This window comes from Mus musculus, chromosome 17, assembly GCF_000001635.26.
Source record: "Mus musculus strain C57BL/6J chromosome 17, GRCm38.p6 C57BL/6J".
In the NCBI taxonomy this organism is placed as follows: domain Eukaryota; kingdom Metazoa; phylum Chordata; class Mammalia; order Rodentia; family Muridae; genus Mus; species Mus musculus.
Genome location: NC_000083.6, coordinates 58,927,609 through 58,953,884, shown reverse-complemented (window position 1 = coordinate 58,953,884; position 26,276 = coordinate 58,927,609). Strand labels below are relative to the sequence as shown.

General features: G+C 38.3%; 1 protein-coding gene and 1 long non-coding RNA gene across 2 annotated transcripts in view; one reads left to right on the top strand and one right to left on the bottom strand.

Moving 5' to 3' along the window:
• The window catches only part of Pdzph1 (PDZ and pleckstrin homology domains 1), a 112,568-nt gene that overhangs the window by 37,491 nt on the left and 48,801 nt on the right, over positions 1-26,276 (top strand). Inside the window, exons 6-7 of the mRNA NM_027001.1 lie at positions 3,545-3,646; positions 21,357-21,467. Coding sequence (NP_081277.1) covers positions 3,545-3,646; positions 21,357-21,467 — 213 coding nt within the window. The remainder of the gene's footprint in view (positions 1-3,544; positions 3,647-21,356; positions 21,468-26,276) is intronic.
• Positions 1,303-9,948, bottom strand: Gm33751. The gene is made up of 3 exons (XR_385675.3): positions 9,822-9,948; positions 2,480-2,653; positions 1,303-2,144 (listed from the first exon to the last, which is right to left on the bottom strand). It is a non-coding gene; the product is annotated as a predicted gene, 33751 (long non-coding RNA).

The following is a 26,276-nucleotide window of genomic DNA, read 5'->3' as shown; positions in this document are numbered from 1 at the left end:
ATTGGGTGAAGGAGAGGGACAGGGGAAGTTGTGTAAATATATACTCATATAAAATTCTCAAAAAGTAAGAATATAAAAAGAACTATTCCTTTGGAATAGTAACTCCAGCTTTGGCGTATAAACTAATATAAGCTGGGCACAGTAGTATACACCTGAAATTCTGCACATAGGAAGTGGAAGCAGGGTTGGGGCCAGAGAAGCAACTTAGTACAGTGCACTTCTTACCGGTCTGGAGTTAGGTTCTCTAGTTAGTATCACTGAGAGATAGTAGCAAGAGGACATAGGCGTTAAGAAAGTGGGCAGCAGGCAAATGAACAAATTTACAAAAAAAAAAAAAACCCACATTTTAATGACGTAATAATATTTCAAAGATAGCATAATGCTAGTTTACATGTGTCAGAATGTATTTTCTGAAAAATAAATTTAATACTTATAGAGCAAACCCAATCCTTAATTTCCTAAAAAGTTCTGAGCTGGAAAATAGGCTCAGAAGGCGCTGCAGCTACCTTAGGGGTGTAGGGCATTTCAGTGTAAGAGTTTTGTTATATTTATGGAAATACTTGCCCTTCATTTGGAGTTTTACAACCAACAAGATGATGCAAAGGAAGTGCTGTCTAGAGGGATAAATTACTTGACGATGCACCCGCAGTCTGTGAAACAACAATGACATTCATTTGTGGCTTGTCAGCAGCTGTGTGGCACTTATAGATTATTCAATAGACAGAGCCATGGGAAAGGGGGACTATAAATCTTAAAATATGAGAAAATCGTCTTCAGAACGGGAAAGGAACACGGTTACAAACATGTTGATTGTGTCCTCCCACAGGAGAGTTCTACAGTTGAGCTCAACATTTCAAGACTTTATTGAAATGTTTATTCTTCCATACATGTTGTTGACATTCAAATTGCTTGACTGAGAAACCAAAACCACAGAAACATGACCTTGAAAACAATAGCTACTTAATAGTTTCATGGAATAACAAAAAGACAAATATGATTTTATTTGAATCAACATATAAAAATCTCTCATTAAGAAAGTATTTGTTGGCGAAATCAATCTGTCAAAAGCAGAAGATAGTATCAAGAGAGTAACCTAGAGGGAACAAAAAAACCTTGAGAAGTAGAGATGTTAGAAAATTATTGTTACAACAGTCAGAAATGGATTTCTGCTTTTCATTTTTTTCCTGATTAGCTACCAGCCTATCTCAGCATGTTGAAATATTAATTCCTAAGTCCTTGAATTCCCCAGTTCTGCCTCTTAAATTAGGAGATTCAATAAGACATTGTCCAATCACATGTGCCAAGAGAGAATTCTTTTAATGAGAAACAAACTTTCCCAGAGGCGCAGAGCATTAAAGAAAACAGTTTTAGAGCTGGGGTATACAGAATGCCTTCTCAGCAATATTATCACACCTTTCCTGGGAACAGGAGAAGAACTACGTGTTTTCTTCAGACATTTTACAAAAGCAAACATCTCTTCAAGAATCCACATGAAGACACTGTATCATTTCTTCCCTCACAAATGGTGCCAGTTTGGGCAACAAGTGTTCAGAACTCAAACTTCAAGGGGATATGACTCTTCTCTGTCTTTGCTAGTACACAAGAGCATCCCTAGGTGTAAAGCAGTGCACAGCAGATATTTGTGAATTAATGACTCCTGTTTTTGGCTGCAATGGACCTGTGAATAAGGAAGAATGTCTCCTTGTTTATAGCAGATGCTTGTTTTCCTTATCTGACCAAACAGGAGGTCATGGCTGAGCGCACCTGAGCGGAATGCTTTGCCTTCTGCTACATTTGTTATGACCCACAAGAAACTTAATATGAAATGTAATGATTCATTCCAGAGTGTTTGAATGAAAAAAATGAAGAGAAAAAATTAAGTAAATCATATTACAAGCTCTGAAAAGTAACATAAGTTTATAATAATAATATTTTTACAAATATTATGGGCACCCTCATCTAAGACCACTTGCCATTGATGAGGATAAAGAAAGTCCTCACCACCTTTAGGAGCCTTGTTATCCATCACTTCAAAGTCTCAAGATTTTCTTTGACTTCCTGCTTGCTTTTAATTCTGCCCACATTTTGTATACACAAAGGTATTCTGAAAATGCCTTTATATTCGGACTTCAAGCTAAGGCAACCTATAAAAAAAGAAACATCCTTGCACTCCAACCTGGCGATTTAAATATAATCTGAGAAGTAAAAAATAACATCTACATAAGTAAAAGATGCAGCAGGTTAAAAAGAAGGACAAAAATACATTATCCAGAAATTCTAATGCTTTCCTTCTTTTTATGAAAGGGCAGTGTATTAAATTTTCACTGTAAGATGATAGGTTTCCCTATTCTTTTTAATAGCTGGTATTCTGATCTTATAATTTCCTAGCATTTTCACAAATACGTCAGAGTCGATCTAGTATTAAGAACCTACTCCTGAAATCCAGGAATGATTCCAATTATACTTTATAATTACTTACTCTTTAGTAGTCTTCAAAGCCAAGTTCTCATGATGTTCACAATCTGGAATCATGCCTTTTCTTCATTTCTGAGGAATAATAACCCACAACAGTTCTGAACAGAGAGGATCGTGATCTGTGAGGCACAATCTGGAATTCAGTCTTGGAAAATTTTCTTCATTTTGGGCAAAATGCCTTGAAATAGAGAAAAGTCAAAGAGTGTCAATGGATGGGTTTATGTCTTGAATAAACCGAACTGATCAACAAGCAGAACTTGTGAGGAAAACACACACAGACACACACACACAGACACACACACACACACAGACACACACACACACAGACACACACACACACACACACACACACACACACGAGAGAATTATATAGAAAAGAAGATGTAAAAGTAGCAGGAAAAAATTACAGAAGGAAAAGTGGGATGGTAACTGATCCACAGTAATTAAAGTTAGCTAGATGACTGAAAATTCATGAACTCTTACTTTGATGGTCTTAGGATTCTCCATTGACAGGGCAACCAAGCATACCAGTTCCAACCTCTTCAAAACCAATTGCTCCTGTACTTTTCTTAGTTAGCCAGCTCTTTTACTCCTCTTGGCTTCTTGTAAAACATCATTTTATAGACTGTTTAAATGTTTTTCATGAATAGTGTTGAATGAATTCTCTTTTTTTACAAATCTAAGCACCTTAGGTTTGCTTCTTGGGTAGCTATGACAGAGTGGTTCAGCGTGAATCCTAAAGTATAGTACTGTTTAACTGTAGTAAGCTTTATATTCTCAACACAAATATTTAACCTCCCTACTCCGCATGCCAATATTCTCTTCTCTAAAAATATTATTAACAATCATCATGTGTTGTGAAGATTGAATTAGACTGCACTGTATGAAAATAGTATGGTGAAATGCAGAATTTTGTGTAATTAATATATTCTATTACTTAGTATTGCTCAGAACATATCTATTAAGCCTGACATGGAATCAAACAGTAAACATGCTACTTGTACCATACTGTAAAAGTATATAGTATGGAATGCCAACTCAGAGCAATGCATTCTTTTCTCCCTTGCAGTTCGTGAGCGGACTGTGAGACTATTCAAAGGAACTGGCGATTATCCCTGGGGATTTCGGATTCAGTTCTCCAAACCAATCGTAGTAACTGAAGTGGATACCAGTAAGTACTCTCATAAAAAACTTAATTCATACCAGAACAGCCCTCTCAATGCTACCAAAATGTATCAAACAGCCTAGGCTCTCCCCATCTGGTGAAGTGCATGTGAGCAACAGAAGCAATCTCTGAGACTGTTTACCAAACAATACTGAGAAGTTCTCAGACCATGACCATATATTGTTTTAAAGTCCAGGTTATTTGTATGAATACACTCCTCGGATAAACACAGAGTTGCCCTGGGGGTTGTATTTGCCGTGAATTATTTCCATTATGCCTCCTTGAGTATTCTTTATAAATGTTATTCCTAATTAAAGCACTATATTACCCTGTTCTTCCTTTCAATTCTTTTATACCCTACCCCAGCTTGTTCTCTCTCTCTCTCTCTCTCTCTCTCTCTCTCTCTCTCTCTAATTTGTGGTCTCTTTTTCTTTAAATGGTATTGCAACAAATATGTTATCAAATATAGAAACAAGATGTGCTGATTCCATTCTGTGTTGCTTTTACACATATGTTTTTAACCACTGATCACTTGGTATTGAATAACAAATTAAGGAGCTCATTTTTGGGGAAGACTAATTTGGTTTCTCAACAGTCATTAACTGCCTATATCTCCTTATCTTGTGATTTTTTTCCGCATATATGCTGTGATAGCTACTGGTTTTGGAATTATTCAGATCTTATTGAGGCAGCCATATTGTCATTGCTTGCTGATCATATCTAGAAGACACACTCTATCAGCAGACTTCTGGATAAGTGGCTCTAACAATCTTTCCAACACTACTTCTCCTTTAATGTCTCTTGAGCCTTATATGTAGGAGTTATGTCGTAGCTGCATAATTTGGGCCTGGGCACCCCTGTGACATATTCTTATTTTAAACCTAAGGAGGTGCCAAGAATTTGGATATGTATTTCATTACTGTTCATTAGTGGTTTAGAAGAAATAATTTAAATTTCTTATAATTTCAGATTAGGAATTGACTGGTTTGAATTTACATATCAAAACTATGTTGTATTTCAGAGAATCGTCATGGAGAACTGTCCTATGCAAAGTATTTAATATCTATATATTTGTCTAGTATTATTGTTCCCATTTAAAAAAATAGCTATATTAGGATCAAAATCAGTGGAAAACTTGCTAACTGAGTTTGTATGTCTATAAATACCAGGATTCGAGACGTAGAATTTCAAGCTATGGAACCAGAGTTTCTTCACTACAATATAGTACATTAGGACACAATCAAACACCTGACCCAAAGTGGTTTAAACAACAGAGCAGATGGGCTGACTCACAAAGCTGAAAGTTCTGAGCTAGTGCAGATGTTGGGTTTGCTTCAGTGATGTAGTCATTTCATCAGAGCCATGGCTTGTTTCATTCTTTTCATTGCCGTCCCAAGCTTCCACTTAGATCTAAATAGTCTCAGCATCTCTGGCTTTCCTACTCCAAACTACAGCGTCAGAGAAAGGAGGCAAGTTTGCAAACTCAAATAGCCTCTTGGGGAGGCTACACTGAACTGGCTCAGTTAGGTCAAATGAGGTGGTTGGATTGAATTATCAGAAAGCTAAACCTGTCATGGACCAGAAGATGGAGTGATCCCCTTCACCTTGTACAAGTTTCCACAGAATAGAAAACAGAAAATAAGAAAATAGAAAACAGAGATGATCTTGTGAAAGGTAAGCTCCAGTTCAAGACATACTGACCACAGTGATACTCAACACCCAGTAAGGAGTCAGTAACAATCTCACAAATAACATCATACAGTTACACAGTTGATTCAAAAATGAGAGGATTTTTTTTTCTTCTCTTTATATATTAGCATTTGGCATATGATCATTTTCTGTTTTGAGAAGAAAAAAAAAGTACCATACTCCAGGAATCATGGTACATTCCTGTAATCCCAGCATTCCAGAAAAGTGAGACAGGAAAACTTCAAGTTCAAGGTTGACTTAGGCTATAGACTGACCCATCCTCCAAACAAATTCAAATTCTATTATCATGTAATTACCTTTGAATCTTTCTGAACTAGATATTTGACTAATTTATTTCAACTGTTGGGAATCCTAAGCACATTGCGCATCACATCACCTGTTCTTGGCCGCACTGCTGGACTAACATTGTCTCTAATATATAAATGTTTATGGAATCGGAAGAGTAAAAACAGTTTATTATAAAATAATTTTTCTTCATGTTCTTCACTCAACTTACTTTAGCAATGTATTTTCCCTCTCTGTGAGATATAAAATGAGTTCTAATTTTTGTCTTCTCTCAGGCAATAAAGGATTTTGTTCCTCTGTTTTTTTAGTTAGAAATCTAGACCAAATGCATAATCGCAGAACTACAAATCAATCTAATACAATTATCTAAATTTCAGAATTCCTTTCGAGTTTCCTTTTCTCCTCCCTCAGCTTAAGACTGCCTCAGGCATCAAGCATATATTGTTTCTTGACTAGTCTCTATTTCTATTTATTGACACCTCCAACTGGCCTGTTCTCCTCTTCTCTCTTCCATTTCAATGGCAATATTTACACCTGTGGCTTATTTTTCTCTCCCCTTCTTATCATTTACAAAATATTGATAAGTAAAAAAACAGAAAAACTTTAACATAACAAACTTTTTAAGTCCGTTTGTACAATGTATTCGAACTGTAATATAAATTTCTATCCATGCCATTTGAAAGGATGGCATGATAAGTCTTCAGAACTCTGTAGTCAACAAGATTTATGGCCTATGCAGAGTCACTTTTGTGTCTCTGAGCTGTTCCCCTGTAGAGGGATCAGCATTCGTGTTTCCTGTTTAGTTCTTGCTGTCTTCCTTCATAGATGCAGCCTGGATCTTCAGGATGTCTTCCCTTGTCAAATCTATTTTTTATTAATTTTGATGGGATTCATGACTGTTCTTTTCATGTTGAAACACAGACAAAACCTCTTCCCTGACGTTACATGAGTTATCACATATTTGTGCTGATCTAATTTAGTCGTCCTTTCTAAGAGCTAGTGCTTTTCAACAGCTGTGATTGTCTTCTCATTGACATTTTAAAAATGTAAAGTCAATAGAACACTATTTAAATGTTCTTTGGGAGATCTCATATTTCCCTTCTGTTCTATGACCATTTCTTTTAAAGTGCTGTTAGATCTCCCTACAGTTGCTTGTCCTGTAGGATTATGAGATATCCCAGTAACATGTTTTATGTCATAATGTCTAAAATAGTGTTGTATTCTAACATATCTGTCTATCTATCATCTATCTATCAATCTATCTATCAATCTATTGATCAATAGATAGATAAGATATGCATTGTTAGCTTCACTCTCTAAGATAGTCATCATCATAGTCAAATAAATTTGCAATCTCAGAGTCAGCCTTTATAAAACTCAAGGCAAAAGCATATAGGAATCATGAATATGTATCAGTTGTACTATATATCAACACGTGCATATTTTAAATTTTGAAAGCCTACAATATAAAACAGGTAAGCTATTTTATGACATTGTTCTAATGTGCCTTCAAGCATAATTTGTACTCTTAACTCAATATATTAGATTTCTATGGATTGTCATTCTGATTTTGCAAGTCTTTGTGGATTTTTTTTTAACATGAAGCTACCTTTAACTGTCATTGTAGGCTCCAGATTGGATTTCTCAGACGTTTCTTTACTCCTATTTAAAGAATCTTCTAGTCTCTATTCTATGGCCTCTATGCTAATAGTTCATCTTTTAGTCCTCTCTTTATCTAAGTCTGTTTTATTCTAAGTTTTTTAAAAAGAGGATTATATATATGCAGTCATTACTGTATATATATATATATGTATATATATATATATATATATGTATTTAGTTTTATGTTCACAGTAAAAAAGAAATAAATTAAAAATTATGAGGTCCAAATGCCCTCTTCTACAATGTTTTCCAGCTTTTAATATAGAGATTATTCTCTTTTCATGTTAGTTCTTTTTTAATTAGATATTCTCTTTATTTACATTTCAAATGTTATCCCCTTTCCTGATTTTCCCTCTGAAAATCCCCTGTCCCCTCCCCCTCACCCTGATCACCAACCCATTTACTCTCACTTCCTGGTCCAGGCATTCCCCTACTCTGGGGCATGGAGCCTTCACAGGACCAAGGGCCTCTCCTCCCATTGATGACAAGGCCATCCTCTGTTACATATGTGGCTGGAGCCATGGTGCCCTCCATATGTACTCTTTGGTTGGTGCTTTAGTCCCTGGGAGCTCTGGGGGTACTGGTTACTTCATATTGTTGTTCCTCCTATAGGGCTGCAAACCCCTTCAGCTCCTTGTATCCTTTCTCTACCTCCTCCATTGGGGACCCAGAAGCTCAGAATAGCAAAAGTACAATTCACAGACCACATGAAGCTCAAGAAGAAGGAATACTAAAGTGTGAATACTTTAGTCCTTCTTAGAATGGGGAACAAAATACTCATGGGAGGAGATCCAGAGACAAAGTGTGGAGCATAGACTGAAGGAAAGGCCACCCAGAGACTGCCCCTCCTAGGGATTCATCCGTTGTACAGTCACCAAACCCAGACACTATTGTGGATGCCAACAAATGCTTGCTGACAGGAGCCTGATATCGAAATTATTTTTCAATCTCTCTAACTTTCTCCACAAAGATTTTTCTTTTTTTTTTCTAATTTAATTTAATTTTTAATTTATTTTTTATACGCCATATTCCATTCTCCACCCCACCCCCATCTACCCTCCAACTGTTCCACATCCCACACCTCCTTTGAACCCCACCCCATATCCACGTGGGTGTCTCTCCCCTCACCTGACCTCTAAACTCCTTGGGGCCTCCAGTCTCTTGAGGATTAGGTGCATCATCTCTGAATGAAAACAGACCCGGAAGTACTCTACTGTATGTGTGTTAAAGGCCTCATATCAGCTGGTGTATGCTGTCTGGTTTGTGGTCCAGTGTTTGAGAGATCTTGGGCATCCAGATTAATTGAGGATGCTGGTCCTCCTACAGTATTGACCTTCTCCTAAGTTTCTTTCAGCCTTCCCTAATTCAACAACAGAGGTCAGCTGCTTCTGTCCATTGGTTGGGTGCAAATATCTGCATCTGACTCTTTCAGCTGCTTGTTGGGCCTTCCAGAGGGCAGTCATGATAGATCCCTTTTTGTGCACACTCCATAGCCTCAGAAATAGTGTCAGGCCGTGGGACCTCCCCTTGAACTGGATTCCACTTTGGGCCTGTCTCTGGGCCTTCTTTCCCTCAGGCTCCTCTCCATTTTTATCCCTGTAATTCTTCCAGACAGCAACAATTATGGGTCAGAGATGTGACTGTGGGATCGCAACCCCATCCCTCACTTGATGCCCTGTCTTCCTGCTGGAAGTGGGCTCTATGAGTTCCCTCTCCATACTGTCAGGCAGTTCATCTAAGGTCCCTCCCTTTGAGTCCTGGGAGTCTCTCACCTCCCAGGTCTCTAGTGCATTCTGGGAATGGGGGGGGTCCCCCAATCTCCTATTTCCTGAGGTTGCTGATTTACATTCTTTCTGCTGGCCCTCAGGGCTTCAGTCCTTTTCTCTTACCCAATACCAGACCAAGTTCCTCCCTCTGCTTCCACTCCTGGCCCCCATCTCATCAATTTTCTCTCCCAGGTCCCTCCTTCCCCCTCCACCTGGGGATCCATCCCATATACAGTCATCAAACCCAGACACTATTGTGAATGCCAACAAGTGCTTACTGACATTAGCCTGGTATAGAAATTATTTGTTAATCTCTCCAACTCTCTCCACAAAGATTTTATTTTATTTTTCTTTCTCTCTTTTCTTTAGAGATTTGATTTTACTGTATTTTTCTCTCTCTTACTTCAGACACTTTAATTTTTATATTTAAACTCAGTATTTCTATGACTATGTTCTGGTTTTTCATTATTATTTTATTTAGCATCTATGCACCTTTTAAAACATTTCTATTTTTCTTTCTCTTCTTAAGAGACTTTACCTTTTATATGTATGTATTTCTCTTAACACTTTCCAAACTTAACATCCTTCCCTCTATTTAATTTTCTCTCATCTTTCCTCTGGAAAATTCTTTCTAATATCAAGGAATCCTCTCCTCAATGACTTCATTTTATTATTTTCAGACGAAATATTTGTTTCTCTTTTACAGTTTTTAGATGTATACATTACAAGTTCAGAAGTTTGGGGCTTTTCAGTCTTACCCCAGCTCCAGGAAAATGTTTCTTCTGCCCTTCTGTGAATTTGCAGGCTGTGTCTCTGGAAGTTGTTGACTCTGTTCCTTGAGCTGGATCCCACTTTGGGCCTGTCACTGGACCTTCTTTTCCTCAGCCTCCTCTCCATTTCTATTCCTGTATTTCTTTCAGACAGGAACAATTATGGGTCAGAGATGTGACTGTGGGATGGCAACCCCATCCCTTGCTTGATGTCCTGTTCGCCTGCTGGAGGTGGGCTCTATAAGTTCCCTCTCCCTACTGTCAGGTGGTTTGGGGCCATGCCACCCCCACCTCTGTGGGCCTGAATTGGGCTTTGCCTTTACTACAGACCACCTGGCTCTGCCTAGCATGTTTTCCAATCCTCTGCTTGGGGGAAGCCTAAACTAAAGTGCCCCGAAGAGCCAGCTTTTCTACTCAGCAGGGGCTTTTTTTTATAAGAGTCGCCTGCTACACTGACTGTGTGGTTTCCCGCTACCTGAATAGGAAACCATCTTCCACGCAGGACTTCTCAGGCTCTAAACTTGGATTTCCAGCCCCAAGTTCAATGCACCAATTGCAACCTCAGCCTTTTTCACTCGTGCTCCTGTTCCTGAATAAGGACTCAAAGGCTTCTTTATTTAGGAATAATTGCCTAGGCCATAAGCTTGGACTTGTTCCCTGACTAGCTCGTAACTTATATGACCTGTTTATGCTATTCTATGTGTACTTCATGGTTGCTTACCTCTCCCCACTTTCATACCTCAGACTCCCTCCAATTCTGGTGGCAAATCATCACCTCTTTCACTAAATCCCAGTTCACCCCCACACAAACACACCAGAACACTCACCTCTTATCCCCTGCCTTTTGCTCATAGGCCGTCTACTTTTTATTGATGATCCCACACAGTACACAGATTTGCTCTCCATCCTACTGTATTTTGTTTGGTCTGCGGGAAAGTTCTCAAATAATGGAAGGAATGCTACAATGGATTGTGACGAAAGGAAACCTCCGCCTGTGACTCAATTTCCAGACTAGCACCAATTAGAAGACTCAGAACCCTTCGAATACAGGAACGGCCAGGTTCCCCTGAGGCTGAACCTTAACAAAATAGCTAAGGGGTTTACTGTTAGCCTTTTCCCAGTGCTTCCCAGAGGGACCTACAGCCTTTTACAAGGGTGAATGTACACAGTGAGAAAAGAAACAATCAGATTTTTCAGGTTTTATTGGATACAGATTCTGAATTTACATTGATTCTGGGAGACTCCAAGAAACTTTGTAGGCCTCCAGATAAAGTAAGGCCTTATGAAGGTCAGGGGATTAATGGACTTTTGACTGAAGTCTGACTAACAGTAAGACCAGTGGATCCCCAAACTTATTCTACAGTTGTTTCCCAAGTTCTGGAATGTATAATTGGAACAAATAGAAATTAGTAGAACACTCACATTGGTTCCTTGACCTTTGGAGTGAGGGCTATTATGGTTGGAAAGGCTTAATGGAAACCTTTGGAGTTGCCTCTGCCAAAGAAAATAGAGAATCAAACCCAGTATCACAACCCTGGTAGAAGTACAGAAAATAGTGCCACTATCAAGGACTTAAAAGATGCAGAGGTAGTGGTTCCCACCACATCTCACTTTAATTCTCCTGTTCAGCTAGAGCAGAAAACAGATGGATCATGGAGAATGCCAGAAAGCTATTGAAAACTCAGGTAGTGGCTCTAACTACATCTGCTGTATCAGATATGGTGTCCTTACAGGAACAGATTAACACTTCTCTTGGGACATGGCATGCAACTATTGATCTAGAAAATACCCTTTCCTTGGAACCTGTCCATAGGACCACTTGAAGTAATTGGCTTTCAGTTGGCAGGGCCAACAGTATACTTTTACAGTTTTATCTCAAGAATATATTAACTCCCCTGCCCTGAGTCATATTTAGTTCAAAGGGAATTTGACCATCTGTTCTTCCAGAAAATATCACATTTGTACACTTCCTTGATGATCTTATGTTGATTGGACGAAGTGAGCCATCACTTGGTAGCTTGTTGGTAACACATATGTGTATCAGAGAATGGAAAATAAATCCAGCCAGAATTCAAGAATCCACTTACCTCAGTGAGTTTTTAGGAATCCAGTGGTGTGGACATGCAGAGATGTTCCTTTTCTTCTAAGGTGAAGGATATGTTATTTCGCATGGCCCCTCCCACCACCGCATGGCCCCTCCCACCACCAAGAAAGGAGCATAACACTTTGCAGGCCTATTTGGATTCTGGAGATTCAGCATATTTTTCTTCACTTGAGTGTGTTACTCTGGCTTATATGGCAAGTTACTTGGAAAGCTGCTAGCTTTGGGGCCTGAAACAACAGAAGGCTATTGAACCATGAAATCCAGCAAACCCAGTGGTATTTGAAGTGGCAGTGGCAGTGGCAGTGGCAGATAGGGGTGCTGTTAGGAACCTTTGGCAAGCCCTATAGATGAATCACAGAACAGATCTTTGGGATTTTGGAGAAAGGCTCCACCATCATCTTCAGACAACTATTTTCCCTTTGAGAAACAGCTCTTGTCATGCTACTGGGCCTTAGTAGAAACTGATCATTTAATAAGGAGTCACCAAGTTAACAAGCAACATGAGCTGCCCATCATGAGCTGAGTGTTACTGACCTACCAAGTCATAAGGTAGGATGGGCACAGAAGCACTCCATCACCAAACAGAGTTGTGATAGGACCCAAGCATGTCCTGAAGGCATAAATATGTTACATGACAAGTTGCCCAAATGCTTATGGTTGCTACCCTTGTTACAATGCCATCTTCTGCCAAACATGCACATATAACTTCATTGGGTGTGCCCTCTCATTGATTGAGCGGACAAAGAAGAGGGCTAGGTTCTGCACATAAAGCAGGCTCTACCCAGAAATGGACAGTTGCAAAATTACAACCATTTCTGGGAAAACCCTAAAAGACAGCAGAAAATGGAAATCTTCACAGTAGGCAGAACTTCAGGCAGTTCACATGATCATAATTTTTGTTTGGAAGGAAAGAGAGCCTGCTGTTCATTGCTTCATGATCTGTAGCCAATGTATTGGATAGATAGTCAAGGGCATGGAAAGAGTGTGATTGGGAAACTGGTGAGAAATACATTGGGGAAGAAGTCTATGAAGAGATCTCCGATCTCTCCAAATGAGCAAAGGTTGTGAAGATATCTTGTGTCCCATGTAAACTCTCATTCCAAAAGCTTCAACAGAAGTGTTCAGTAATCAAGTAGATGACCTATTCTATGGACTCTTTCCCCAGCCACCTCTGTCATTGCCCAGCCCAATGGCCCCATAAAAAATGTGGCATGAAAGCAAAAAATGAAGTTATGCATGGGTTCTACAAAAAGTACTGCCACCATCAAGGTTGACATGGCTATAGCTCTTGCTGAGTGACAGATATGGCACCAATTCTCTGAGTAAACAACCAGCCAGTGGTCTGATGGTAGGTTGACTACACTGGACCACTTCCTCCATGGAAATGACACTTTGTCCTTACTAGAGTAGATACTTATTCTGGTTTTGAGATTGTCTTTCCTGCATGTAATTCTTCTGCAAAAACCATCGTATATGGACTTACGGAATGCCTTATCCGCTATTCTGGTATTACACACAGCACTGCTTCTGATCAAGGAACCCACTTCAGAACCAAAGAAGTGGGACAGTGAGCCCATGATCATGATCCACTAGGAAGATTTTTTTTCTTCCTGTTCTTATGTCCTTAACTTCGGCTAGCCTAAAAGTTTTGGTTCCAGACAGGGAACACTTCTGCCAGGAGATACAACAAATAATCCATTGAACTTGAACTTCGGACTCCTCCTGGCCATTTTGGGCTTCTGATGTCCATAAGCCAACAAGCTAAGAAAGAAACAAGAATGTTATGCTGGAAGTGGAGTTGATCCAGATTATTGAGACAAAATTGAATTTCTGCTCCATAATGGAGTTAAGAAAGACTATGAGTGGAGTATAGGAGATCTTTTAGGGCATCTCTTTGTGTTTCCATGTCTTACGAATAAAACAATTGGAAACTACAACAGCCTAATACAGGGAGGATGACAAAGTGCACAGATCATTCAGGGCCCTTCAGGTCACTCATCTAGGAAAAGAACCAAGAATTGCTGAAGACCTCGCTGAAGGTGGAGGAAGCACAGAATGCATAGCAGAGAAGGGTAGTTTGAAACGCCAGCTGGCCATGTGATCTATTGAAATGAAGATTATAGTTGACATGGATGTTTTCTGTCATATTTTGTTGAGCAGGTGTTTTTTATGGATATTTATCTTTTCTGTTCTTGAATATTTATGATGTAATATAACATCAATTAAGGGAAGTACAGTGGTTATCATATTTAAGTTTACAATACATAAAAAACATTGCCACCTATTCTAAAATTTATAGTATGTTTATATTTTATAGGTTGGGCATGGTGGTGCACACCTTTAATCCTGCACTTGGGAGGCAGAGGCAGGTGAATTTCTGAGTTCGAAACCATCCTAGTCTACAGAGTGAGTTCCAGGACAGCCAGGGCTATACAGAGAAACCCTGTCTCAAACAAACAAACAAAAATACAAAATGAAAAAATATATTTTATACAAAGGGTAGCATGTTAGGCAGAATTATGACATCTGTGATAGTACATGGTAGAATTACATCAAGATAGGCATAATTTGGACCTATTTCTTGTTTTCATTTAGAAATTAAGCAGGACATAAGGAGATATGGTTATGTGTAAAGTTGGCAAGGGATGGGACAGAGGTGGCTAGACTTGGTTGTCAACTTTACGACATCTGGAATTGTATCAAAACCCTAACAGCTCGGTACATCTGTGAGGGATTATGTTCTTAACTGATTCATTTGAGGTGAGAAGATCCACTTTTAATATGGATCTTTGGAGGTGGGAAGATCCACCCATAATATGGGTCACACCTCCCATTTGCAGCCTATGGAAAGAACAGGAGAGAAGGAAGGCTGCTCTTTTTGCTTGCTTGCTTGCTCTCTCTAGCATATAAATGAATCAATATATAATAAAGTAACATACATATTCATTATTATGTATATATATATATAGATATATAATCATACACACATATATGTATAAAAGAGAGAGAGAGAGAGAGAGAGAGAGTAGGATTAGGATTCCTCTTATCTGAACAGACCAAGAAGTAATAAGAGATGAGAGTTGATGCTTAGCTGCTTAATATCTCTCTCTTCCTCCTCCTTCTCCTCCTCTTTCCCCTCCCCCTCCTCCTTCTTCTTTTCACTTCCTCTTTCTCTCCTTCCCACTTTCACTCCTCTCCCTGTTCTTTTTATTCAATTTGAGACACAAATCATAGGTGGAAGAGTACTACACAAATTCGTTTAAACCCAATATTCATTCTATACCTTCTGTTCCTATAGAGAATGCTAACTAATACACAAGCAAGCCATGGTATCAAGGAAGACATAGCAAATATGTTAGCAGGGAAGGCAGGATACAGCCCATGGTGGCAGGTGTATGGGACTAGGGATCTTCGTATCTGGGCAGACCAGAAAGCAAAGAGAGGTGAGAGTTGGTATTTAGCTGTTTGATCTCTCTCTCTCTCTCCTTCCATCCTTTCATCTTTCCTTTCTTTCTTCCCTATCTCCTATCTCCCTTCTTCTCTTTATTCAATTGAGAGCCAAGCCAGTGGACAGAATCGCACTGCACACAGTCATATATACCCGAGAAGTTTGTCTCCTTGGTGATTCAAGTCAATTTAATCATGAAAATCCACCATTTCAAAGTTAATTTCTGATATCTTTGTAACTATTCAGTTGTGATGGTTAACTATATTTTTGTCATTCTAATACAAAACAAACAATGCTGTGTGCTCTACAGGGAACTTTTAATTTACTGGGCCCTGAGGTGTTTTGCAATAAGAAAGCTGAAGCGTCTTTTCTGTCACAGAAATGCTACAATACATAGTTAACCCAGGATTTTATTCAACATAAGAAAGTGCTGCCCTGGCAGGGATTTGCGTAGCTGCTGAGTGTAGTTCTCTCATTTTTTTCTTAAATGTATTTCTCAGTGCTGAGAATCCCTCTGAAATCCATTGTCTACTCAAATCTACTAAATGACGGGTTGAGGGACTTTAAAATTACACAGATTTTCAGCCCTTCTGAGAATCTTATTCATACTATAAAACATTGTTCTGGATGCAGTACAGAGGCTTAATTACACACTAAAGATGAAAAAGATAAAGAGAAGAGACCTGTAGGTGGGGTGGAAATGATTATCCATAAGTATACAGAGTGTGAGCTTGCTTGGCACTTACACAACTAATTGCCCACACCCGGCTGGCATCTGCATGAACAGTTTCTGTGAAAGCCCGAGTGCCTGTGAGATCTGTTGGCATAAACAAAAGAAACAGATGTTTCAACTTTGATAGCAAGCAAACTCGGAAAGAAAACTATACATTTAAGGCGGGATAAGCAAGGGAGGAATTGATGAACAAAGCCTGACTTTCTCAAGCTCCAGAATGGAAAATGCTACTGTTCAACTACAAATTTCAAAGGGAAAAGTGCAAAAATGCATCCTTCTTCTTCTTTTTTTTTTTTTTTTAAGTAGAAGGTTTTCAGAATCTGCATTATATGTAAATGTGCATGAAAGCATGAAGTAACTTCTATTTAGCTTTCCCTAATAAAGTATATTTGGGGGGAAATGTAAGTTTTGTAAACCATAGTCATGTTTTCTATCACCTTATACCTTCCTAAGAAATTTATGTTGAATACTTCTGTATGAAGACTAGCCTCAAATATGACAAGCATTTGTGTGCTGTATTTTCAAGTCACCTTGAGCCATCATCTCTATAGACAATGGAACTCTTATACTACATCTCCAGCATCATTATTAGATAAAGATGAATCCTGTAAGATGCTGGACAGTCCATAATACAATGGTTAGTGACCACTATTTAAAATAAAAGTGGATCTATGAACCAGCCACAAGTGTGGCTATCTATACTAATCCCCTACCAACAATGAATGGTTAGACTTAGTATCATAACCAATAATATAGAGATAATACAATTTAAAATGAACAGACCTGTGTATAGATATTTACCTGGAGAAGATAAACAAATAATCTATAAACAAATTATTAGGTTTCTCATCAGAGAAAAACAAACAACAGATAACAATTTTGCTCACATGTATGATAAAAAAAATAAAAGTCTACATAATAAATACTAATAAGGATACAAAGGAATCCAGAACAACACTACAAAACACCATAGTAAAAACATCAAATTGTATAATCAGGATAGAAGTATCTCCATAGTGATAGAGCCTTTACATTAAAAAATATTTCAACACAATGTTTACTTGGAAAACTTAGTATTAAACATGTACTTGGTTTTAGATTTTCTAGTGTTTATTGATTTACCTAGTGAATCATTTAACATATTGATTAGTACAAATGATCACATTTCTTCTATTCACTTCTTATCTTGAAAGGATTCCTCATTTTTATTAATGTCTTGAACAGATTAAGATTAATGATGAAGTTATTACAGTTGCTTTTATGGCCTTGATATGGAAATGTTGATATTCTCTACATGTTGAATGTTTTCTTCTGTGTCTCTCTGCTATGTTTCTCTGTCACTTTCTGTCTCTCTGTCTCTGTATGCGTCTCTCTGTGTGTCTCCTTGTAACTATCTCTCTTACTCCCTCTGTCTCTCTCTTGTCCCTCTCTGTGTATCCATATGTGTCCATGTGCAAGCATGTTTGTGTGTATGTGTGTGTGTGTGAAATCGTGCAAGCACATATGTGCTCATGAATGTTAGTCAACATCACATGTCTCCCTTACTTGCTTTCTCCCTTACGTTTAGAGACAGGTCTCTCTCCAAACCTTGAATTCACCATTTTGGACTGATTGACTAACTGGAAGTTCCTGGGAACCTTTTGTGTCTCTGTTCCCAACACTTCGATTAGAGTTGTCCACTGCCCTGCCTAGCTTTCTACACAAATGCTGGGCATCCAAGTCCAACTCTGCATGCTGTACTGTACCAGCTAAACCCTGTCTTCATTGTGGTCTCTATTGACTTTCTATTTTCTAGGGTCTATCTGCTCTGACTTAAGTATTTTTTTGTCTAGCCCTCTTTCTCTTCTGTCTATCCCTTACTATTAGTAATTATTTTTTTTTTTAATTTAATCTTTGGTGCTCTATATTTCCTTTTTTACATTGTCTGAGTTATGAATCTTAATACCCATGCTTGAAATCCTCTCTCATTTTTTTCTGGACTGAACTCTAGGCCTCACTCATGCAGGGCAAGCAGGCTACCATTGAGCTGCCCTTCCTTCTCAAACACTTTTTTCATTCATCCAAATTTTTAAATTATATACTCCATGGTTATTTCAATGTACATAAAAGCAAACACACATTCAACCAATGTTTTCAATTTTACTCCCACATATCAGAGTTTATCTGAGTATAGAAAATAACATGATAAACAAATATATATATATATATATATATATATATATATATATATATATATATATATATATATATATATATATATATATATATATAGGTTTTTTCGAGACAGGGTTTCCCTGTATAGCCCTAGCTGTCCTGGAACTCACTTTGTAGACCAGGCTGGCCTCGAACTCAGAAATCTGCCTGTCTCTGCCTCCCGAGTGCTGGGATTAATTTTTTTTTCTTGCTGGTGAGATGTTTGTGGTTCATTAAGGATAGATAAACCAGTGTCCAAATGTGCTACAAAGTATTTCAAGTTATGTTACTGGGTTGTATAAATTCTAGTAATAATATCCACGCTGGTCTGTTTAACTTAATCTCCCTCTATTCTAAATGAATCTTCCTAAAGCCTGACATATAAAACATACACCATGTTTGCAATATTTAATATCTCTCTAGTTTCAGAAGATCTGGTAAAAATTGAGTGTCTCCACCTTTAACACCCTTCCTCCTTTACCTGACTCCTTTATATTATCTATCACCAAGGCCAGTACCTTAATCCACAGCCTCTGTGCCAGGACACCAGAGTCTCTAACTTTGTCTAGGTACCTATGTTTAGAAAAGGTTTGGGTATGCTGGTGTTTTGAAATTATGCAAATTTGACAGCAAAAAGATCAGCATGACTTAAGACAAATGAAACAAAAGGTTATTAGGTATGGTAGTAGTCTAATGTGGATGTTCTTTGGAGAGAGTTTTACCCCACATAATGTTTCATGATCTGGGTTCCATTTTTCCTTATGAATCTATCATCCTCTAGGACTCAGAAGTCACCATACTTTCCAGATAGATGGAAAAAGAGAGAAGAAAAGGGTGGCCTTCCTGTGTGCTTAGGGACTAGGCCTCTAAATGGAAACGACTTCTGGTCACATTCCAATGGCTAGACCTTTATCATATTGCATACCCAACTGCAACGGAATCTGAAAAAGACTGACCAACTGTGAGTCCAGGCAGCAGAGGAGTTAGGTTTATATAAAACTAGCAGTCTCCATCATTCTGTCCTCCCTTACGCTCATCATGAAACAGAAGTGAGTATTGAAAATCAGAGTCATCAATATCAATTAATATTCTCCTTTTCCTGAAAGCCATTTTATAATCACCACAAATTAGAGTGAGAATTCCTTTCTCCACAATCGCAATATATATCTTCTTTTTATAATTTGTTTTATATCTATCACCTGCCATACTGCAAATGAAATTGCTCTTTCTGCTCTGCTCCTGTTTTTGTTTTTGGTTTTTTTTTTTTTTTTTTACTAGAATTTTTAGTAGAAGTGAAGATCTTTGACAACAAGAACTATAGCATATAATTTGGAGCGGTTTGTTTATCCCTTCAATATCTATTTGTTGAGTGACGGTTAACATTTAAGACAATAGCTGGTATTATGAGGGATATAGAAAATAATAAGAAATTTCACTAGATTTATGTTGTTATTTTGCAATGCCATAAACAAATTTTCTGAGCACTTTAAGACAATGGAGCAATGTATTCATTGCAATTGATTCAAATAAGTCAACTATGTACCATGAGATGTAATATACTACAAGAAGAATAGTTTATAAATGAGCAGGACTATCAAAGATTACTTCAATTTCTGAATTGAATGAGACATGGCTTATTAGTTATGTTGCCCTCAGCAACTGAGTCTCATTTTAAAACTAACATTCTTGGTCAGGCATTGCAACTCATGCCTCAATCTCAGCATTCCAGCATGCCAGAGGCAGAGCTCTGTGAGTTTGAGATGAGCTTGGTCTACAGAGGAATTTCCAAGTCAGCCAGGGCTACACAGAGCAATCCTATCTTGAAGAGCCAAAAGATAAAAAAAAAAATACAAAAAATTAATATTCTTTGATTCTAGAGATATGGCTCAATGTTTAAGAGCACTGTGTTTTGATTTGCAGCACTCCATGATGGTCACAACCATCTCCAGTTCCAGGGAATATGATTCCCTCTTCTAATCTCTACAGACACCAGACCTCCGTGTATGTATAGACATACATGCAAGCAAAACACTCATTTGCATAAAAAACAACACAAAATTAAAATGGGAAGGTAATATTTAAAATGACTATTCTTTGAGGAAGTCATTGGCATTTTCCATATTGAAAACTTTCTATTAGTCCTGCTTCTCTGGGAGCCCATGAACAGCACAGATATACTCAGCAAGCACATCAAAGAGAACGGAAGTAGGTTTTAACTGAATGAAGAAAAAAAAAGCAGAATGAAGCTACGTGCTATAAGAAGAATTTTGGTCAAATCTATAGGAGACCATATTTTTAAAAATGAATTAACCTTAAAATAGCATATTGACATTTAACTAGTAGAAAATATAGAAGTCTGTTGTAGAAGTGAAAGTGAGAGAAATCCAAGGGACAGAGTACCCCCTGGAAAGGACCTCCAGCCTTCTCAGCTCAGTCCCCTAAACCTGAAGCTACTTTCAATTTCCTCTGAAAAGACTCAAGAGAGGAGCCTAAACAATTCAAGTGAAAGCAACTCCCTGTCTTTTCTCAACCCCGCCCCCTACTACTCCAAGATCTGTTTTTGCCACAACTTCAGAAGTATTTCAATTACTTGTTCCCTGAACAGTCCTGCAGAGAGGCTCTGCCCCCAGCCCCCTTCTTAGAGATGAAGATATTGAGGTTAAGTGATTTTTCTCAGGGTTACAAAGAGTCCTCTGAGCAATGGGGAATGAGAAGCAGTAGCTCAACCTCCTTACAGATGAATAGATTGGGTTTCAGAGCAGCTCTGCTATTGTGTTGCAAAGGAGCCTCTCAAATGCCTGGCTGAATGTTTAAGTCCTAGAAATGAAAGGGAGGCAGCTAGGAGAACACTGAATACTTTCTCTCTTATTAATGACAAAAGCAATTGTCTAACTTGGAAGGAAAGGCTCTATAGAAAAAGTCTCTCTCTCTCTCTCTCTCTCTCTCTCTCTCTCTCTCTCTCTTTTTTTTTTCTAAGTACAAACAGTGGGACATTCAATGTGGGACCCTCTGTTAAGGAGCCGGTTGTCATTTGTCTACTTACAGATAGTGCTGCTGAGGAAGCTGGACTCCAGATTGGAGACGTGGTGCTGTCTGTCAATGGCACTGAGGTCACCAGTGTTGAGCATGCAGAAGCTGTGCACCTTGCAAAGAAAGGTAGGTGGGCCAGTTACAGACTGCAGAGTTCACTGAAAATGCTGGGAACTCATTACACAGGCAGTTCAAAGGTAGGAAGGTGGCAGCTAGAAAGGGATGCCTTTATCAACAGGACATTGTATCCTAGTGATTAAATCTCACGTCTACACCAGGCATTGCTGCCCACAAGGTGAAACTGGAAAATATCAGTGAGCAAAATACACTTTGCTTTCAAGACATTTCTTTAATTAAAAATATATATAGCCATTATGAGAATTCATTTACAGTTTCATTTCATTTCTTTTTAAGTTTGCCCCTTCCCTTCTTTTCTTCATTTCTTTGCAAAATGTTTGTGGAGATAAACACAATCTTAGGATTTTAGTATGGCATATTTGTTTGTGTTTGTGTGTGTGTGTGTGTGTGTGTGTGTGTGTGTGTGTGTGTGTGTGAGAGAGAGAGAGAGAGAGAGAGAGAGAGAGAGATCCCAGTTCTGAAGGATTTAGAAATTCTCATAGAACCACCTGAGGCCTGTGTGTCAAGCAGTTCCAACACAGTTGGGACCACTGTGTTAGAGATAACAAGCTACTCCCTCCCCCTCCCCCCCCCACACACACACATACCCTTGCATCCATTCACAGTAAACTGTGGGCAAACTTCTATCATTGATATCATTGAGCTCTCTGACAAAACCACTTTCTTTGGCACCGTCTGATGAGTCCTTAAAGTCTCACAGAAAAACAGATTTGACTAGAAAATGTTGACTTTCATGGCGAGATTATTTGATATGGTATCTTCTTATCGAATTCCTGAAGGTTATGTCGATGCTGTGATACACTGAAGGGTTATTAGACAACGTGGTAGTAATTAAAATGTGCATTTGGAATAAGCCACAGGTGTCCTGATAAGGGTCACTTGCCTTCTTTCAAGCTGTGGACTTAGCAAGAGCCACGTTTTGTGTGGTACAGACTAACATTTGAAAACCTCCAAATGAATGCATTCTACTTAACTATTCTGAGTTCTTTCCAGGTAGAATTCAGCTTGGTATTTTATTGCTCCGTAAGATGTATACTGGTTATGCCAGGAAAGCAAGGTCTTTATCAGTTAGCATGTGCAACAATTCTCATAGGTCTTGCCCTAATATTTATCCTTTCTGAAGCACAGCTTGGGAATGTAGATTTATGATCATGGTTACACTAATAAATTGATAACATAAAACAGTAAGGCAATGTTATCCATTACTTTTGTACTTAACTGTTCTCAAAGATAATTCCTTGTTATTTCATTTTCCGTGTTAAATAATATTTTAGTAATACTTTTATCCCTAGTGTTTTTTTTTTTTTTACTTGTCTCCAAGAGGCTTAATATTGTTTATAATACTTAACCATTCCAGGAAGTCAAAGGCAAACAGAGAACATCTCTAAACCTTGAATGGAGGAGTTTTTGGCTTTGGATAAAATGGTGAAATGATATTGACAGTTGGAGTAAAGTAACTGCTTGCACCTGGGAATTGCTTAGAAGAATGGGTTATATACTCTATTATAATCTGGGTTCAACCTTAACTTCCCTCTCTTAAAAAGACAATGACCCCTTGTCTTTTCCAGCCCTCAAATTCAATACTAGAGATACCTTCAAAGCAGACCATAAATTGGATCTGAGATATTAAAGAGGAACCTAGAAAGAGAAAGGAAATGATGACGTCATGCTTGTATTTGTTGCAAGGGTGAAAATTACATTAAATACCAGAAGACGGCTCAGTATCTCCTGTGAGAAATAGGCTGGGGGAAGCATTTATTATTTATTTTGTTATTCATGGATTCCTAGCAAGCCTTGTTCTACCTTAGTACCACTGAATACTAGAAAATTGGCAGCACCTATTATGGACAGTCAATGAGATGCTCCAACCGGGATGCAGGTATAGATCATTCCATATTCATGATCTCCTGCACATGCTTATAGTTAACTGACTATGGCACAGCTTTTAATTCAGAAACAGTGAGATCTCTGGTAGAATAATCAAGAGATTTTTCTGAGATTCTTGGTCGCCTACCTTGAAGGTAGACAAGACAAACACAGCAGCTGGACCAAGGGGGCAGCCCAAGAGGTCCAACGCCCTGAAGAACACTACCATACTCTTCAGAACTGGGGCTGGAGTGCCAGAGAGGGTTAATTGCCAGTTTAAACTTGCTCTAGTGTATATTTTCCAAAATATTTTTAATAATACCAAAACAATAGGCATAATCTGGTAAAAAGAAATATAAAGAATCTGAGAAACAGTGCAGGGAAAGGGTGAACAATCTATGATAAGCAAGGTAGAACAAATACATCCAAGAGAACAGGCATTGAAAATGTAAAATAAAATCCATATACATCAATTAATTGGTCAAGGAGGACATTTATAGGATATGAAACAGAAAAGCAGTTATAAAGAAGAGTCTGTTGTCAGTGCTAAGTATAAAGAAGACAAATGTTGAAAAAAAGAGTCGTATGTGAACAGAATAATAAAATAAATACAATGAAAATATATTAGGTAGTCCAAACTAGTGTGTAAATGCTCACAAAAAGTGTCAAGGAGAAAGTGAGGAGGAAGTGATTGAGGGAGTAAGAGAGGGAGGGAGGGAGGGGAGAAAAAGAGTCAGGTAGACATAAAAAGAGTTAAACACAAAGGGGTGCACATGTATGCGTGTACTGGCTGGGCTTGTATGCCTACTTTACACAAGCTAGAGTTATCACAGAGAAAGGAGCCTCCCTTGAGGAAATGCCTCCATGAGAATCAGCTGTAAGGCATTTTCTCAATTAGTGATCAAGGGTGAGAGGGCCCACTGAGGGAGGTGCCATCCCTTGGCTGATAGTCTGGGGTTCTATAAGGAAGCAAGATGAGCAAGCCAGGGGAAGCAAGCCAGTAAGTAACATCCCTCCATGGCAACTGTGTCAGCTCCTGGTTCCTGACCCACTTGAGTTCTAGTCCTGACTTCCTTTGGTAATGAACAGCACTGTGGAAGTGTAATCTGAATAAATCTTTTCACCCCCAACTTGCTTCTTGGTCATGAGGTTTGTACGGGAATAGAAACCCTGACTAAGGCAGTGTGGATATGTACTTATGCATGAAGAAGCCAGAGATCAACTTCAGGTGTCATGCCAAGGGTGCTCTTCCCTTTGTTTTGTGAGGCTGGCTCTCCTAGTGGCATGAAAATCACTGACCCACAAGGTTGACTGGCCAGTAAATTCAAGACATTTTCTGGTCCCCACTTGTACAGTTTTGGAATCCTAAGCACATGCCGCCATGCATGGTTTTTAAACTTCAGTTTCTGGTTGACCAGCTAGCTCAGTGTGTAGAGCATGAGACTCGTAAAATACAGTTTCTGGAGATCTACTTGGGTTCTTGTGCTTCAGAAAGCACTTTAGCAACAAAGATATTTCCCTAGCCCATGGGGAAAAACGTATAAGAAACAAAACAAAATGTTTTCAGGATTCATGAAATAAAGAGAATTTTTTTAAATGCTTACATATTATGAAATAAATGGGTGTAAAAACCCTTAGGCAGGCACTCTGTAGTGAAACTTAAGAAATTAAACATAAAAAAAAATTATCTAACCATCCAGAAGAAAATAGTGCATCACCTCTAAAAGATGTGAAATGCAACCAGAGTTTTAAACAAGAGCAGATTCCAAAGTACTATAGTTAACATCCTCAAAATATTAAAGAAACTCAAACTACAATATCCAGGAAAAGGATTACTTAATGTAAGTAAATGGCAGAGGGTTATTGGCATTCATGACTTTGGAGAGACTATCTAAAATAATCACAGATAAAACACATTGCCAAGAAGAAATATAAAGCAGAATAGCTTCATCGTAAGCATAGAAAACAGGTGTGAAGAAATCGATTTAAAGTCTCTACTAATTCTATCAGTTGTATATTGAGCTAAAGAATTCCCTAATAAAGATCAATGCAATTGTTTAATTTTAATGTTCCAAACATAGAAAAATAGCAATTTCCTTTCATCCCTAAAAAAGGCCGCCTAACTATATATCTTTTGATTTCTATGACAAAATATTTTAGATAGCAAACCTCCAAGAAAGAAACTTGATTATGATAAATTGTTTCCGTCCATGGTTATTTGATCTTGATGCTTTGAATTGTGGAGGTATCTGTTGTGTCAGTAATATGGGCTAATGGATGGTGCTGACCATCTCGTAGCCGGAAGGCAACACACTAGAGTAGAAATAAACAAACAAACAAAAAAGGCCTGCAGTCTCAGTAAGGTCCACCATCAATGAACTAACTTCCTTGCATTGGGATCCACTTCCCAAGGTTGTCCATCTCCCAGCAGTGCCAGAGGGTGACAACCAATCTTTGAACGTATAAGACTACGAAGAACATATAAGTTCTAAGCCATAATATAACCAAAATCAAAGATAATTAAAACAGAAAAGCACATGTCAAAAATAGTTGACAGAGAAAATGTGGAAATATTTCTTTTGCAATTGACAAGAGCAGTGCTACTTTTAACAAGCCTGCTCATCATAATAGCAAAATTTCTGGCCAAGCCAATATAACACAATCAAGATAAACAGTAGTATACATTCTAAGAAGAAACAGAATCATTCTTACTGAAGACTTTGTGACTACAACAGAACAAAACGTACAACTAAAAGAGAAGGACTCACTAAACTAAGATCTCCTATACAAACTGGTTATCTATGGACAGCCCTAAAAACATACACAAAGAGACTAGAAAAGTTCTGCATATATTCGTGCAGCAATAATTAATGAAAAATGAAGCCATGACTTAAAAAGAGAGCAAAGAGGGGTATAAAAGAGTGGTTAGAG